Source organism: Mesoplodon mirus, assembly GCF_964341445.2.
Source record: "Mesoplodon mirus genome assembly, chromosome: 15".
Classification (NCBI taxonomy): domain Eukaryota; kingdom Metazoa; phylum Chordata; class Mammalia; order Artiodactyla; family Ziphiidae; genus Mesoplodon; species Mesoplodon mirus.
In genome coordinates, this window is record NC_138991.1 from 74,733,870 (window position 1) to 74,750,121 (window position 16,252).

General features: G+C 39.0%; 1 protein-coding gene across 1 annotated transcript in view; it reads left to right on the plus strand.

Annotated features, from left to right (window-relative positions):
• Positions 1-16,252, plus strand: part of PLCB4 (phospholipase C beta 4) — a 432,769-nt gene that overhangs the window by 400,512 nt on the left and 16,005 nt on the right. The window contains exons 32-34 of the mRNA XM_082644421.1: positions 9,166-9,281; positions 14,153-14,228; positions 15,988-16,163. Coding sequence (XP_082500547.1) covers positions 9,166-9,281; positions 14,153-14,228; positions 15,988-16,163 — 368 coding nt within the window. The remainder of the gene's footprint in view (positions 1-9,165; positions 9,282-14,152; positions 14,229-15,987; positions 16,164-16,252) is intronic.

Consider the following 16,252-nt stretch of genomic DNA (forward strand, 5'->3'; position numbering starts at 1 on the left):
CACCTGACTATTGAAAACCAGCACATAGTCTTAGTCTCTGGGTACCGAAATTCCCTTAGTCACTGGCAAATAGTTCGCCATACACAGTGTGTCAGGGGAGATGCTGGCCAGCTCCAAACTTCTCACCCAAGCCACCTAGAGAAAGAGCTTGTCTCACCTTCCCCCCATTATGTAAACTCTGCTTGCTGGCCTACTTATGGAATATAGTTGTTGTTCCTACTTACCCATAAGAAGAGGTCTTTGGACAGTGATCATGAGAAATTCTAAGTTAGCTACAAGTTTAAGAGAATAGCAGGAATTCTCATGTAGGTTGAAAAACTTCACAGCACCCAGACACCATCCTGCTTTCAAGTCTTCCCTCACTGGGAAAAAAGAGACAAACGTGATATCTTTTTCCTTCCTAAGATGTATCACAACAGCTGCTGCTGCTGGAAGGGTAAATATGTCCTCTTCCATTACGGGTAAGGAGAGCAAGAGAAATTTTAATTTCTTAACTTGAAAGGACTTCTGAATTCTTTTAAGCTCATGTTGCCATCCCACTTCTTTATACCCTGACCCCAGCCTCAAACCAAGGCACAGCCTGCAGAGCTGGACTTGAGTGATGAACCTCTGAGTCACTTCAAATACGAAGATGCAAAGAGTGCAGCCTGGAACTCTCTCATCTCTTTAATGGTTTGTGCTCCTTTGAGAAATTTGGCCTAATATTGGCCTAGTAATAGTCCCTATATTATTGGCTTCATGGATTTGTTGATATAGAGGTCACTTCAAAGACTGCTCGAATTTCAATTCTATTCAGTGAAATTCCTTTCATTGCCCATGTGGGAAACTCGCCACAGATTTTTATAAGTGTGGAGACAGAGCTCAAGTAGGGATTTCCATTTTCTTGGTCATTGGCAACAAGCTGGAATATGGAAAGGGAACAGAAAAGGGAGAGAAAAGGAAATGCAAGTGCACTTTCAATGACTTTGATTATTAGGAATGGAGTTGGTAGGCATATGGTAAGGTGTCATTCACCAGATTTTCCTTCTGTTTAAGTTGGATCTCTGTTATTGAGGCAGGCATCTCAATGGCCTTTGGACTGATTGGAAATTTAAACATTTTGGCCTGAGTCTCATTTAATATTTCCTTGAGGCATGACCAGGAAATATACCATGTCTGATAATAATAAGAATAATATACCATCTAGGATTTTTGTATGTGAAGTATTTTCCAGATGCTGTGCTCAGCACTTTATATTTATTACCTCATCTTGTACTCTCTACCCTATAAGATAAATTCTAAGTCCCCATTGTGCACATGTGGAAGTTAAGATCAGGGAGGTGAAGCTGTGTAACTAATGCCCCAGCATTAGAGGGTAGCAGAGCCAATATTTGAACCCTAATTGTCTTGAGTCTGGAACCCATAGTCTTATTGCATTATTCTGTGAAGGATATTGGATGCTTCAGTAAGTAAACAAGTTCCCATGTTGCATCAAAGGCAGTGGCAGCACATGGGACAGTATGTAAATCTCCATCTAGTTTGTACAGTGTCAATATACTGGTTACCTGGACAGTTGCTGAGGAAGGTTGCTCCTTCGTTCTTTAGAACTTAACCTATATAACACTGAGCAGAATTGTCTGCTGATTCCCTATCTAAACCTTCGAGTTCAGACTGTCTCAGTTCTATTAACAGGCCTATCTGCTTAATCGGAAAAGTGGCAAAGATGGTGTCTTAGTCAGTCTGGGCTGCTATGACAGGTTACCATAGACCAGGTGGCTTAAACAACAATTTCTTTCTTAAAGTACTGGAGGCTGGAAGACCAAGGTCAGGGTGCACCAGATTCAGTGTCTGATGAGGGCCCCCTTCCTGGTTTACAGACAGCCTCCTTCTTACTGCTCCTTACATGTTGTGGAGAGCTTTCATCTCTCTCCTGTATCTTCTTATAAGGGCACTAATCCCATTCATGAAAGCTCCACCCTCATGACCTCACCACCTCCCAAGGGCACCCCCTCCAAACACACTGGGGATTAGGGCTTCCACATATGAATTCAGAGTGGGGAGGGATACAAATATTCAGTCAATAGCAAGTGAAAAATTATTTTTCCATGAGAGAATTTAGAGGTAGCTTTGATAGCTCTTCCCCTCCACCTCTGATGCCACTGAACTTTATTCCTTCCATTTTCTTCATGCTTATTGGTGAGGAAATATTAACATTTAGTAACAAATAAATTCTATATGGCTGAATAGAATCCAAGTTGCCTTCATTTGCAGAAACAACTTCAAGCTTCTTGGAGCCCCACATTCTAATAGAACCAAAACTTAAAAGGAGATTTTAAATCTCCCTAAATCCTACCATCTAAATTTGTGTGGACTTTTGTAACAGCTTTAGCGTACATTTTTTGGAGGAAGACTTCAAAATGCCTTCGGTCAAGTAACAGAGCCAAATTGCACAGTAAAATATATAGTGCTTGCCTGTTGCTTTTCAGAATGCTTTCTGAAAGCATTTCTTAGCAGGCAAATGAATTTCATGGTTTGTTTTCCATATCCTCATGTACTTCAGAAGTTCAAGTCACAAATGTATGATTATAAGCTTATGATGAATTCCTTCTCCCACATTAAATACACAGGGGGCCCATTTTTCTATTCAGCCTGCTTTGGCAGTATAATTTATGAACTCTGAATTCCATAATCTTTTTATATAGAACTACTACTACTAATAAGGCTGACATTTATTTAGTGTCACTTTTGTGTTACACATGGTATATACATTCTTAAATTCTCACAATATCCCTGAAACCCAAATGGTACTATCCACATTTTAGACATTAATAAAATGAAATTTAGAGAAGTTCATAGAGCAATGTAACTCATTCATGCTGGTTATAATTAAAGTGTTTTTCATCTTTTTGAACTGTCCAAAGGCTTTGCAAATAATTATTTTCAAACTGTTAGACCTTTCTCTCTATAAAGTTTCTGTAATTTTTCAGTCTATAGTACTTCCCTAATTCTTTCCACTGTCTCATCTGAGCCAACTTTTAAGATTAAGGGTATATTGGAATATTTACTTGCCCAATATATACTGAGGTCTACTCAACTAATGTGCTTGTCTTTAAAACTGAAAAAAAGAAACACTGATGAAGGAGGTGAGAGGATGTGGTGAATCTATTACCACTGGACCCGCTTAGTGCCTGATCCCATTTGATCTTATTTATCCTAACACTAGTTTTTCTATCTGTCAATACTTTTCAAAAGGTAAAACTAGCTAATATATACATAAGCATTTATTATTTGGTATTCTTATAACAATTATATAAAGGAGTATTATAATTATATTAATTTGTATCAGTTAGCTTTTGCTGAGTAACAAACTATCCCCAAATGTAGTGACTAAAAACAGCCACTGTTTATTTAGCCCACAATTTTGTAGCTCAGCTAGATGATGTTCCTGGTCTCATCTGGGTTCACTTGTACATCTGCTGTGACTACCAGTTTGGCAGGTGGTGGGCAGATGTGGGGGGCTGGCTGACTTTGGAAGGCCTCTGCTTTCTGTGGTTTCTCATCTTCAGCAGTAGTCCAGGTTTGTTCACATGGTAGGGGCCCCAAGAGACCAAGCCTTAGCTCAGAACTGGCACAGCATCACTTCCACCTCCTTCTCTTGGCTACAGCGGGTCACAAGGCTGTCCCAGGTTCAAGGTATGAGGACTCTACTTCTTGGCAGGAGGAACCACAAAGTCAGGTTGCAAAGGGGATTGGATACAGAAAGAGAAATCATTGTGGCCCTTTTTGCAAACAGTCTACCAACCATTTGCCAGATGAGATAATTTATACTTAAAAGAAACACAGCTTGACTAAATCACCTAGCTTTTAAATGGTGGAGCCAAGCTTTGGACCAAATCCGATCTGACTCCAGAACTCAAGCTCTTCATCACTATATTGGGTTGCCTCTGAGTTTTCCCACATTAGTTTTTATTTCCACACATCTTGATGGTCTTAGTAAAAGGTTTTTAAGAGCAGTCATGAGTCTACAGGGCACAGATACCTTGGCATCCTTTGGGACTGCTTTGTCAACACATGATCCTTGGGCCAAGAACTGGAGGCTTCATAGAACTGCATAGTCTTGTGCCCACTGGAGACTTTGTTATCATCTCCAAGAAGAAGTCTAGGAAATACATTTTAAATAAGCTCCTCTCTTATGCACACTAATGTTTGAAAACTGTTTCTTTAGGAATATTATTTAGCACTCTTTACTATTCCTCAGTGAAAACCCCACTAAAGGCCTGTAAGGTGCAGAGCAGGCCTCCCTGAAAAATAGGTTTTGCCCTGTTGTCAAGCAATAGTAAGGATTAACTACCCCAGCCTTTCTGTGAAACAACATTTATATAACCCTTTCTAACAGTTGTGGTGTTACCTAAGATGGGGCTAAGGTTTGCTACCTCAAAGCTCTGGGTTATAAAATAACCTACAGAGGAGGGAAGGTAGCCTATGCTGCACCTTCCAATCACAGCACCCATGGGTCAACCATGGCACATGGTAGCCAAGAGCAGAGACCAGTACTTAGTCCATGTTCAGTGACTGTAGGGCACTCTCAGCTATTACATACCAGCCTGATTAAATCATGCCACTTCTCAGAAAGGGAAGCAGAGAATGTGGTTTACTTAACTTAGTGGCTTAAGAAATGTATGGTCCATAAGAGAGCTTATTTCCAAACTTAAAGGTTAGCTGCAGGATGGAGAAGGAATAGTGATATGACAATGAGGATCTACCATATACGAAAGAGAGCCAAAGAAATAGTTGTGAGATCTGCTGTTAGGACAGTGGGAAGAAAAGATAGGTAATGACCATTTGAGCCCCAAATGGGATCAAGATGCTAGCTAACATGGCTAGTTTTCGGAAAATGGCAATGGTCAATTGCTTTTGATCCTCTGAATGTGGTTGACAGTCAAACTGCTACTTGTCTCTCACTTTCTCAATTTGAAATGGAAACTAGTGGACTGCTTTTCAAGTGTCCATTAGATGAGACACAGAAAGAGCAGAACTAAGCAACCGTGATCCCACACTAGCGCAGGGCTCATCTGGGTCCAGAGCTAGGGTTGCTTTCATTAAAAGACAAGCATGCTTTTCAATTATCAGATGTGGTCCAATCCTTAGAGCAAAAAATTTAAACCCAAAGTTAAAAAAATATCCCCAATAACACATTAGAAGAAGAATTCCAACTCAGATGAGGTAAAAGAAGTAAATGAAGGAAGTTGGCCCCATATAGAAAACAAGGAGCACTCATTCTTGTCCAAAGGGCAAGTCAGACTCAGTTCCCACCATTGGTCTGAGTCTGAGGTCTTCCCACCTTGAGAGTCTGTGGGCCAGCTTCATTCCCTAAAGGAAAATCACAGAACCTGAAATCTTACATGAATTTCCTCTTCTTTTAATATTGGCCACTAATTCAGTCTTTTTCTGAAACACCATGTAGGCAAAAAAAAAAAAAAAAAAAAAAAAAACAGTAACAAAAACTGAATGCATCCCTTGGACCACCAGTTTGCAGCATCATCACTAGATGAGTCAAATAAAATGCCTGAGAATCTGACTAAAATTTGGCATTTCAGTAAAGCTGCTAATGGAAAATATGCTGTTTGCTATGCAAGCAGTTTTGCTGATAGCAAACACCAAGACTACTGTTAAACTCATCAAATGTAATTCGTGGTAACAAGTCAGTAACAGACCTACAACTCTGTCATGAAGTAGAAATGGGCAGAGACACAGCAACCACCCACAAAGGCAGCTTACTGGTAATCTCAGAGGTGCGTGTGGAGCAAACACGATTTACTCAGATGTTTCAGTATTGTCTGTGGCGTGAGAATTTATGCCCAGAGTCACATCAGCCATAAGAATGAATTGCAGCAGAAGTTTTTCCCAGAAGAAACTGAATTTACTCAACTTTTTTTCCACTGAGAAAATAGATATACTGTAGTTTTTGAGGTTACTATTGATTTTTTTTTTCCTTTAGCAGTTGATGGTGGTAGACAGTTCTTTTTTTTTAATTGGAGTATAGTTGATTTACAATGTTGTGTTAGTTTCAGGTGTACAGCAAAATGAATGAATTATACATATACACATATACAGCAGGTACTCTTAACTTTGATAGAAACATATACAAATCCTGCTAAAAGCCGTACATTTATTTCCCCAAAATGTTCCAATTAAGATAGATTTTTAAGTCAACATATTTAATTTTGGTACTCTTGACCTGAAAGAATGAAAAAGGACTTATCTCTTCCATAGGGTCTCATGACTCAGTTAAGGACCAAAAGAATAAAATCAATGATAGATTTTTTTTTTTTTTTTTAGTATAAATAGGCTTAGAGATCATTTCCTGGCTCCTCTAGTTTGTACAATAGGAAGCTGAGGCTTGAGCCCACTGCCACGCCCATCACGTGATGATCAGTAATTAGGTCCCCATTCCTTTGTGAAAGGGGAAGTGGTGCCTGGGAACCAGATTATCCCAAAACTTCAATACCTGCTACCTACCATGCAGGGATAGTTTTGAGCACAGAGAGAAACACAAGAGATAATTTTTCAAGGTGAGCTTTCTTGTTATGTGTATTCATTGTAATCATTTTAATTCAATATGCTTCTATTTTTTTTAATTCTATATACATTAGGTAACTTGCAGCTCATAACCATGAATTAGGTTGGACAAACAAGGTCCTGTTCAGTTTTCTAACAAAGAAATTGAAGCCTGGAAAGATTTACGTTTGTTACACAAGGCCACTGGGATGAGCTGGGACCAGAATCCAAGTCCTCTTACTGCTTTTCCATGCTAATTTTTTTTTAATTCATGCAACAAATATTTATTGAATCTACTGTGTGCCAAGCATTGGACCGTGTAGTGGTGAAAAAAAGAGGTTTTCCCTGCCCTTGTAGAGCATATCTTATATACTTCAAGCCATCATGAATGCCTTTATGGTACAAACACCCTCATTCCTCATATCTTAATTGGGTTAATTAAGGTTCACCAGAATACTTCCTTAAGCAATAGTCTATGTCAGCTTACTTCCAATCCTCAGAGCCTCTTTTTTTTTCCTTTTCTTGTGCTGCACTAGAATATTTAAAGAAACAATCTTCTCCACCCTCCTTTCAATGATATTTGCAAGAGACATAGGAATGTGGCACCTCTGAAATGCTTTATTCTAGATTTGCATAGATCCCCTTATTTGCCCAGGAAAATTAATACATGTGACAAACAGGCATGATGATTGCTAAATCTTAGAAGGAAGGCTAGTAGTAGGGTGATTTAGTGGGGTTTTTTTCCCCATGACAATGCAAGAGTAGCTAAATCCATTTAAATAAGGATACATCGACCTGTCAATCTATTCCTGCGGCAGTAGGTTAAGCTTGGAGGAAAAGTTTATTGATTTAACTTCTCAGGCTGTTCTCCCTTCTCCCAGGTCACTCTCTGCATGTTTTCATGAGTACTGAATAATATAAGTAGGTTTGTATGTAACTGTATTTTGAATAAGGTATAACAGACATTTGAAATATGATTTCTCTTATATTTAATCCTAACAACCCTATGAAGTAGGCAACAATCTCCCAATTATAAAGATTGAAGAAGGTATCACTCTCCCAATTATAAAGATGAACAGACTGAGAGGGTAAGAAGCCTGTCCTAAGACCTGAGACTGTCCATGTCCTTAACCCAATGCAGAACCCCTAGTTTATAACACAAAAGGGCACATATATTGGTAACAGGACTGGACTTACGAGGTGTTTCAGGTTACCACAAATTAAGCAGGACATTGTTACATATAATTCCCTAACCCCAAATCCAGAGCAAGGTAACAAAACCTTGGAGCACTCATTGTCCCTGTTATCAGGACCTATTCCGAGAACCTTCCTGCCTAGCATGACCTTCGTCCATGCCTTCTCCCAGAGGCATTTATTCACTGGACAGGAATGCTGAGACCATATGCACCAATGCATTTCTGAAGAATTTATATATAAATGAACTGTAAATCAAGTCCTGTGTTAACCTGCTAACAGTGTTGGGAAATTAAGAAAATCTTGGGAAAGTTCAAAATCCCTCCCCCATTTATATTTTATGAAATTTTTAAAGATATTCATGAATTAGGTTAAAGGTGAGCCTACCTTAGGAAAAAAATTAATTAAAAAAATAAGTCACTCACTTTTGTTACTCAATTAAAAAAAATAAGCAAAAGGAAACATGACCATGAGGGTAGTTACATAACCTGAACAAAGTCGATCCATTCCAGACTTTATTATCATCTCATTTCTCTAAGTTTCTCAAGAGTAAGACTAGGATATAACATCAAGCACCATCTTAGAGTGGATATTACTGATTGAACTGTTTTCCTCTATGATTAAGGGCTAAGCAGCTAAAGAAATCTGATTTCAGTTAAGTCCCTGGCTGTGGCCAAATTATCAGGAAGAAATAATGTTTATAAAGAAATACTTCTTTTCAAAGCATTGCAGCCCCATTTTCAGTGATTGAAGGAAGCAGATGGAGAAATATTTTAACTATCTGTAAAACTGAAGCCCAGGGTTCCTGAACATTCTGTCAGCCTTGTGAGTGCATCTAGATTAGGAAGCTGGCAAAAATATCAGTTGATGGGTATTCAAAATGAGCTGATATTGACAACCACAATGGAGGTTCTCATTGTGTAATGATGGTATTCAAGACCTTCCAAAAAGTGCACGGTGTTTAGAAGCCATGCTACATAATGAATAGTTATATTTAGCATGTGAAAGAGAATAAATATGGTAGCTGAACTTGGGTTTTTGGGACTAGGTTGTAGAAGGGGCAGTGGACTAATTAGATGACTCAGCAGAACAAAGATGGAAGGGTGGCAGTTCTATGGAGACATATATGTGCAGAAGAAAGAACTTTGGGATGATTGGTGTTGCCCAGCAGTGGGCAGGGCTGCCTTTTGAGGTGGGCATGTTCATTGGACTGAGGCTGGAAACCCCCTCGTTGGAGAGACCTTATGTGAATACAAGAAACTGTTGGGTTGGGTGGGAGATTGGAAGTCTTTCCAGCTCCCAGACTCAGTTACTCCTTGATTTTCAAACCAGGACTCTGAAAGAGCTGGTGAAAATTATGCCAGCCCAACATAGGATAAAGTTGAGCACCTACACAACAGGTCTAACTCGTCACTACAAATTCTTCTCGTTCAGGAGCACAGTACCATGCAGAAGCTACATTGCACACAAGTTGACAAAATTGTGGCGCAGTATGACAAGGAGAAGTCAACTCATGAGAAAATCCTAGAGAAGGCAATGAAGAAGAAGGGGTAAATGCTGTATATGTCCTTCTGGAGGCTTTTTGCCTTTTTATGTTTTGTCTTTTCCCACAGTTCAACTGCCTGTTTAGGCCAAGGAAGAACTTAGTCTTAACTGTGTTTTCATCATTAACAATGATTCCTGGAAAATAAGTGAGTCACTCAGCTGAAGGGAGTGACTGAAGTGGAAAAGAAGAGCTTTATTCAAGTTCTGCAGCTGTTGGTTAATGAAGTAATAACTGTGTCTTTCATGGTACCTTTAAGGTGCATGGGGGTCGAGGGGGAGAAGGAAGGACAAATTACAGTTGGAAAAATTCCAGAAATCATTTTTCATTGCTAGGTAATAAATAATAAGGTTGATACACTCAAGGAAAAAAAATGCAATTTTGATGTTTAATATTACACGAATCCTTAGCTTATGCCAACAGATGAAACTGTTGAATAAAACCTATCACTGCATTTACCTTGAAAGACTTTATCTAGTTTTTAAATTTTTTTATTAGTTTCTGCTTTATAACAAAGTGAATCAGTTATACATATACATATGTTCCCATATCTCTTCCCTCTTGCGTCTCCCTCCCTCCCACCCTCCCTATACCACCCCTCCAGTCGGTCACAAAGCACCCAGCTGATCTCCCTGTGCTATGCGGCTGCTTCCCACTAGCTATCTACCTTAAGTTTGGTAGTGTATATATGTCCATGTCTCTCTCTCACTTTGTCACAGTTTACCCTTCCCCCTCTCCATATCCTCAAGTCCATTCTCAAGTAGATCTGTGTCTTTATTCCTGTTTTACCCCTAGGTTCTTCATGACATTTTTTTTCTTAAATTCCATATATATGTGTTAGCATACGGTATTTGTCTTTTGCTTTCTGACTTACTTCACTCTGTATGACAGACTCTAGGTCTATCCACCTCATTACAAATAGCTCAATTTCATTTCTTTTTATGGCTGAGTAATATTCCATTGTATATATGTGCCACATCTTCTTTATCCATTCATCTGATGATGGACACTTAGGTTGTTTCCATCTCCGGGCTATGATGAATAGAGCTGCAGTGAACATTTTGGTACATGTCTCTTTTTGAATTATGGTTTTCTCAGGGTATATGCCTAGTAGTGGGATTGCTGGGTCATATGGTAGTTCTATTTGTAGTTTTTTAAGGAACCTCCATACTGTTCTCCATAGTGGCTGTACCAATTCACATTCCCACCAGCAGTGCAAGAGTGTTCCCTTTTCTCCACACCCTCTCCAGCATTTATTGTTTCTAGATTTTTTGGTGATGGTCATTCTGACTGGTGTGAGATGATATCTCATTGTAGTTTTGATTTGCATTTCTCTAATGATTAATGATGTTGAGCATTCTTTCATGTGTTTGTTGGCAGTCTGTATATCTTCTTTGGAGAAATGTCTATTTAGGTCTTCTGCCCATTTTTGGATTGGGTTGTTTGTTTTTTTGGCTCTTGAGCTGCATGAGCTGCTTATAAATTTTGGATATTAGTACTTTGTCAGTTGCTTCATTTGCAAATATTTTCTCCCATTTTTAGGGTTGTCTTTTGGTCTTGTTTATGGTTTCCTTTGCTGTGCAAAAGCTTTTAAGTTTCATTAGGTCCCATTTGTTTATTTTTGTTTTTATTTCCATTTCTCTAGGAGGTGGGTCCAAAAGGATCTTGCTGTGATTTATGTCATAGAGTGTTCTGCCTATGTTTTCCTCTAAGAGTTTGATAGTTTCTGGCCTTACATTTAGGTCTTTAATCCATTTTGAGCTTATTTTTGTGTGTGGTGTTAGGGAGTGATCTAATCTCATACTTTTACATGTCCCTGCCCAGTTTTCCCAGCACCACTTATTGAAGAGGCTGTCCTTTCTCCACTGTACATTCCTGCCTCCTTTATCAAAGATAAGGTGACCATATGTGCATGGGTTTATCTCTGGGCTTTCTATCCTGTTCCATTGATCTATCTTTCTGTTTTTGTGCCAGTACCATACTGTCTTGATTACTGTAGCTTTGTAGTATAGTCTGAAGTCAGGGAGCCTGATTCCTCCAGCTCAGTTTTTCGTTCTCAAGATTGCTTTGGCTATTCGGGGTCTTTTGTTTTTCCATACAAATTGTGAAATTTTTTGTTCTAGTTCTGTGAAAAATGCCAGTGGTAGTTTGATAGGGATTGCATTGAATCTGTAGATTGCTTTGGGTAGTAGAGTCATTTTCACAATATTGATTCTTCCAATCCAAGAGCATGGTATATCTCTCCATCTATTTGTATCATCTTTAATTTCTTTCATCAGTGTCTTATAATTTTCTGCATACAGGTCTTTTGTCTCCTTAGGTAGGTTTATTCCTAGATATTTTATTCTTTTTGTTGCAATGGTAAATGGGAGTGTTTTTTTGATTTCACTTTCAGATTTTTCATCATTAGTGTACAGGAATGCCAGAGATTTCTGTGCATTAATTCTGTATCCTGCTACTTTACCAAATTCATTGATTAGCTCTAGTAGTTTTCTGGTAGCATCTTTAGGATTCTCTATGTATAGTATCATGTCATCTGCAAACAGTGACAGCTTTACTTCTTCTTTTCCAATTTGGATTCCTTTTATTTCCTTTTCTTCTCTGATTGCTGTGGCTAAAACTTCCAAAACTAGGTTGAATAAGAGTGGTGAGAGTGGGCAGCCTTGTCTTGTTCCTGATCTTAGTGGAAATGGTTTCTGTTTTTCACCATTGAGGACGATGTTGGCTGTGGGTGTGTCATATATGGCCTTTATTATGTTGAGGAAAGTTCCCTCTATGCCTACTTTCTGCAGGCATTTTATCATAAATGGGTGTTGAATTTTGTTGAAAGCTTTCTCTGCATCTATTGAGATGATCACATGGTTTTTTTCCTTCACTTTGTTAATATGGTGTATCACGTTCATTGATTTGCATATATTGAAGAATCCTTGCATTCCTGGAATAAACCCCACTTGATCATGGTGTATGATCCTTTTAATGTGCTGTTGGATTCTGTTTGCTAGTATTTTGTTGAGGATTTTTGCATCTATGTTCATCAGTGATATTGGCCTGTAGTTTTCTTTCTTTGTGACATCCTTGTCTGGTTTTGTTATCAAGGTGATGGTGGCCTCGTAGAATGAGTTTGGGAGTGTTCCTCCCTCTGCTATATTTTGAAAGAGTTTGAGAAGGATAGGTGTTAGCTCTTCTCTAAATGTTTGATGGAATTCGCCTGTGAAGCCATCTGATCCTGGGCTTTTGTTTGTTGGAAGATGTTTAATCACAGTTTCAATTTCATTGCTTGTGATTGGTCTATTCATATTTTCTATTTCTTCCTGATTCAGTCTTGGCAGCTTGTGCATTTCTATGAATTTGTCCATTTCTTCCAGGTTGTCCATTTTATTGGCATAGAGTTGCTTGTAGTAATCTCTCATGATCTTTTGTATTTCTGCAGTGTCAGTTGTTACTTCTCCTTTTTCATTTCTAATTCTATTGATTTGAGTCTTCTCCCTTTTTTTCTTGATGAGTCTGGCTAATGGTTTATCAATTTTGTTTATCTTCTCAAAGAACCAGCTTTTAGTTTTATTGATCTTTGCTATTGTTTCCTTCATTTCTTTTTCATTTATTTCTGATCAGGTCTTTATGATTTCTTTCCTTCTGCTAACTTTGGGGGTTTTTTGTTCTTCTTTCTCTAACTGCTTTAGGTGCAGGGTCAGGTTGTTTACTTGAGGTGTTTCCTGTTTCTTAAGGTGGGATTGTATTGCTATAAACTTCCCCCTTAGAACTGCTTTTGCTGTGTCCCATAGGTTTTGGGTCGTCGTGTCTCCATTGTCATTTGTTTCTAGGTATTTTTTTATTTCTCCTTTGATTTATTCAGTGATCACTTCGTTATTAAGTAATTTATTGTTTAGCATCCATGTGTTTGTATTTTTTACAGATCTTTTCCTGTAATTGATATTTAGTCTCATAGCATTGTGGTCGGAAATGATACTTGGTACAATTTCAATTTTCTTAAATTTACCCAGGCTTGATTTGTGACCCAAGATATGATCTATCCTGGAGAATGTTCCATGAGCACTTGAGAAAAATGATTTTATCTATTGATAGAATTAAGCTGGGGGAATATTTCTGTGATGCCGCAAGCTCACTGAATAACAGTGTAGGAGGGAAACACACTCAGTGCCAGCCATGGAGAAGTGATAAGTTGGATGTTTAAAATGTGCCTCTCAGAGACACTCTCTATTAATAATATGATGAAGCACTCTGACTTAGGCCATAATAAATCAGAGCATATATGCTGAAAGCAGAAGTTCAGGGCCTATTCTGGTTTCAGCAATGATATGGATATTCCAAAACGAAAAAGTAATCACTGAAATAAGCAGTAATATTTTCTGGGCAGTTGCCTATTATATATTTCCTACTCACAATAGAGTAAGAGGCAAAAATTACCCTACACTGCCAAGAAATGCTATTTTTCTCCCTTGCTGGCATGTGTCAAAAACAAAAATCTGGCTTTACAAACAAAGTGGAAGAATTGAAAACTCGCTTCAAGGCTGAGGTCCTATTTTTCAGTTCTCATCCTAAATAGTGTATTATTGAATAAATAAAGAATAGCTTGAAGAAAAGCAGGAACCAAAATGGAAATTCTGAAAACAAACCTTTAACAATGAAATAATTGTTAGGTCTGAAATGTCTCTTTGTGTAGTGGTTGAATTGAGTAATCACGATACAGATATTTTGTAAGGTGTGCATCTATTACTGGAAGAACCAAGGTTGCCCAGTGAGCCATGGCGTCCATGTTTGATGAACAAATTGTCTTCATTGGAAGGCTTTGGAGCAAAGGTTCCTGGGAGAGGAAAGATATCTAATGCCTGGCATGCATTTGTGGTTTTCCATTTTCAGGGGAAGTAATTGTCTCGAAATGAAGAAAGAAACAGAAATTAAAATTCAGACGCTGACATCAGATCACAAATCTAAGGTAAGAAAATGCCTGTTTTTTCAGCAGCAACTACAGAAGATATTGTGTAAGTTTTTAGAAGCTGCACCCAGTTTAAATCAGAAATAACAGTAGCCTGGGGCTGGTCTGGGCTCACTGGCTTGGAGAAGAGCCATTTCAAGGAACACCTTTTCCTTAATTTGTAAACATATGCTCACAATATCTATGTTGTCTGCTTCAGAGGCATCAAGGGAAATAATAAATGGACTAAAAGGAAATAGTGTATAAAATACAGAATATGATTCCCTATAGAAGTAACACTGATCATAGAACAAAAAACCACCCACCTTGAGGGTTCAGTAGCTCTTTGATACTTATTCCATCCTAACTTTGCTATGGAAGTTTGGGATGGGAAAAAATCCAGAGCTGAGATTCTAGGAGATGAGCCTAATTACTTGGATTCCCCCAAAGACATAAGAAAATAGTTTAGGGGACATTAATTAAGATTATGGACATTTTGGAGAGCTGAGCACCAAGGTGCCATCAAGAACATAAATAATTATAATAATTATAAAAGAAAAGAAACTGTGAAAGAAAGTTTCCAACTATAGCTTTTGGTCAAACCAGCCAGCCTCCATATGTCTACATGCAGCACTGTCATCCAGCCAGCGACCCTGCCACACACCTGGGCCAGCCAGGCATCCAAGCCGAAGTTCTCTTTGGTGCTGTGTATTTTGTGTCCACTCTGCCATGCAGTCTGTAGAGGCAGTAAGCTGTGTATCTTTGAGAGCTGTTCCCCACTCTCTCTTTCTCTCTTCTTAACTGGAATATTTGAGAATTAACAACTATGCAACATGCCATGATTTTTAAATGCTTTGCATAAATAGGAAAGCAGAAACATTGGCCACCGTATCAATTTGCTTTTGCTGCATGAAACACCATGCCAAAATTTAGTGGCGTAAGACAATTACCATGTATTAGCTCACAGTTCAGTGGGTTAGAATTTGGGCTATACTCCACTGGACAGTTCTACTGATTTTGGCTGGGCTCGTGTGTGTCAACAGTCAGCTGAGATTGATGGCCTCACTCAGCTCTCTGATGGGTAGCTGACTGCTGGTTGTTTTTTCCTACATGACCTCTCATCCTCCAGCAGGCTAGCACAGGCTTTACCACAGGTTAGCCTCAGAGTTCCAGGCATAGAAAAAGGATAAGTACTTTCCAAGCTTCTGCTTGCATCACATATGCTACTGTCTTGTGGCTAAAGCAAGTCACAGGTCAACCAGATTCAAGGAGGTGGAGAAAGAGACTCTAGCTATTGATGAGCTGTAAAACCACAGTGTGAAGAGTGTGGATACTCTTTGCAGGGGAAGACTTTCTACCCCAGTGTCTGTTAAAATGACACAATAAGTCATGATCCAGGAATAAGAGAACACACATCTCTCTATTCAGATCTGTGGCCTTGTGGAAGTGAAGCTAGAAAAATATGATGTGATGAAGAGAATTCTGATAGAATTGGTAAAGGAGCCCAAAGCCCAGACAAACCAGAGTGTGGGCGAGTTAGGCAGTTGAAATAACGGGTCATGATTAAGTATTTAGAGCCAAAGTGATTGCTCTATTTTAATAAGCAATGACTTCCTGATTCCCACTGATTAGTACATGTTTTTGCAGGTTATGTGGGTGTCTACTGATTGACCAAGTAAACTGGTGGGAGGGATCTGAAATGCATGGCTAATATTGTGCTTTCAGTTCCTACCTGACCTGTGAGAATTCCAGGTGGCACCACCCCCTTTTCCCCACGCAGGTCAAGGAGATCGTGGCACAGCACACAAAAGAGTGGTCAGACATGATCAACACCCACAGTGCAGAGGAGCAGGAGATCCGGGATCTGCACCTCAGCCAGCAGTGTGAGCTGCTCAAAAAGCTCCTGATCAACGCCCACGAGCAGCAGACCCAGCAGTTGAAACTGTCCCATGACAGGTGGGAGAGTTAGCTCCAGAAGAAACTCCCAATTTTTACAAAAGACTAGTTTTGTGGTGTGTGTGTGTGTATGCACCTGTCAAGGTAGT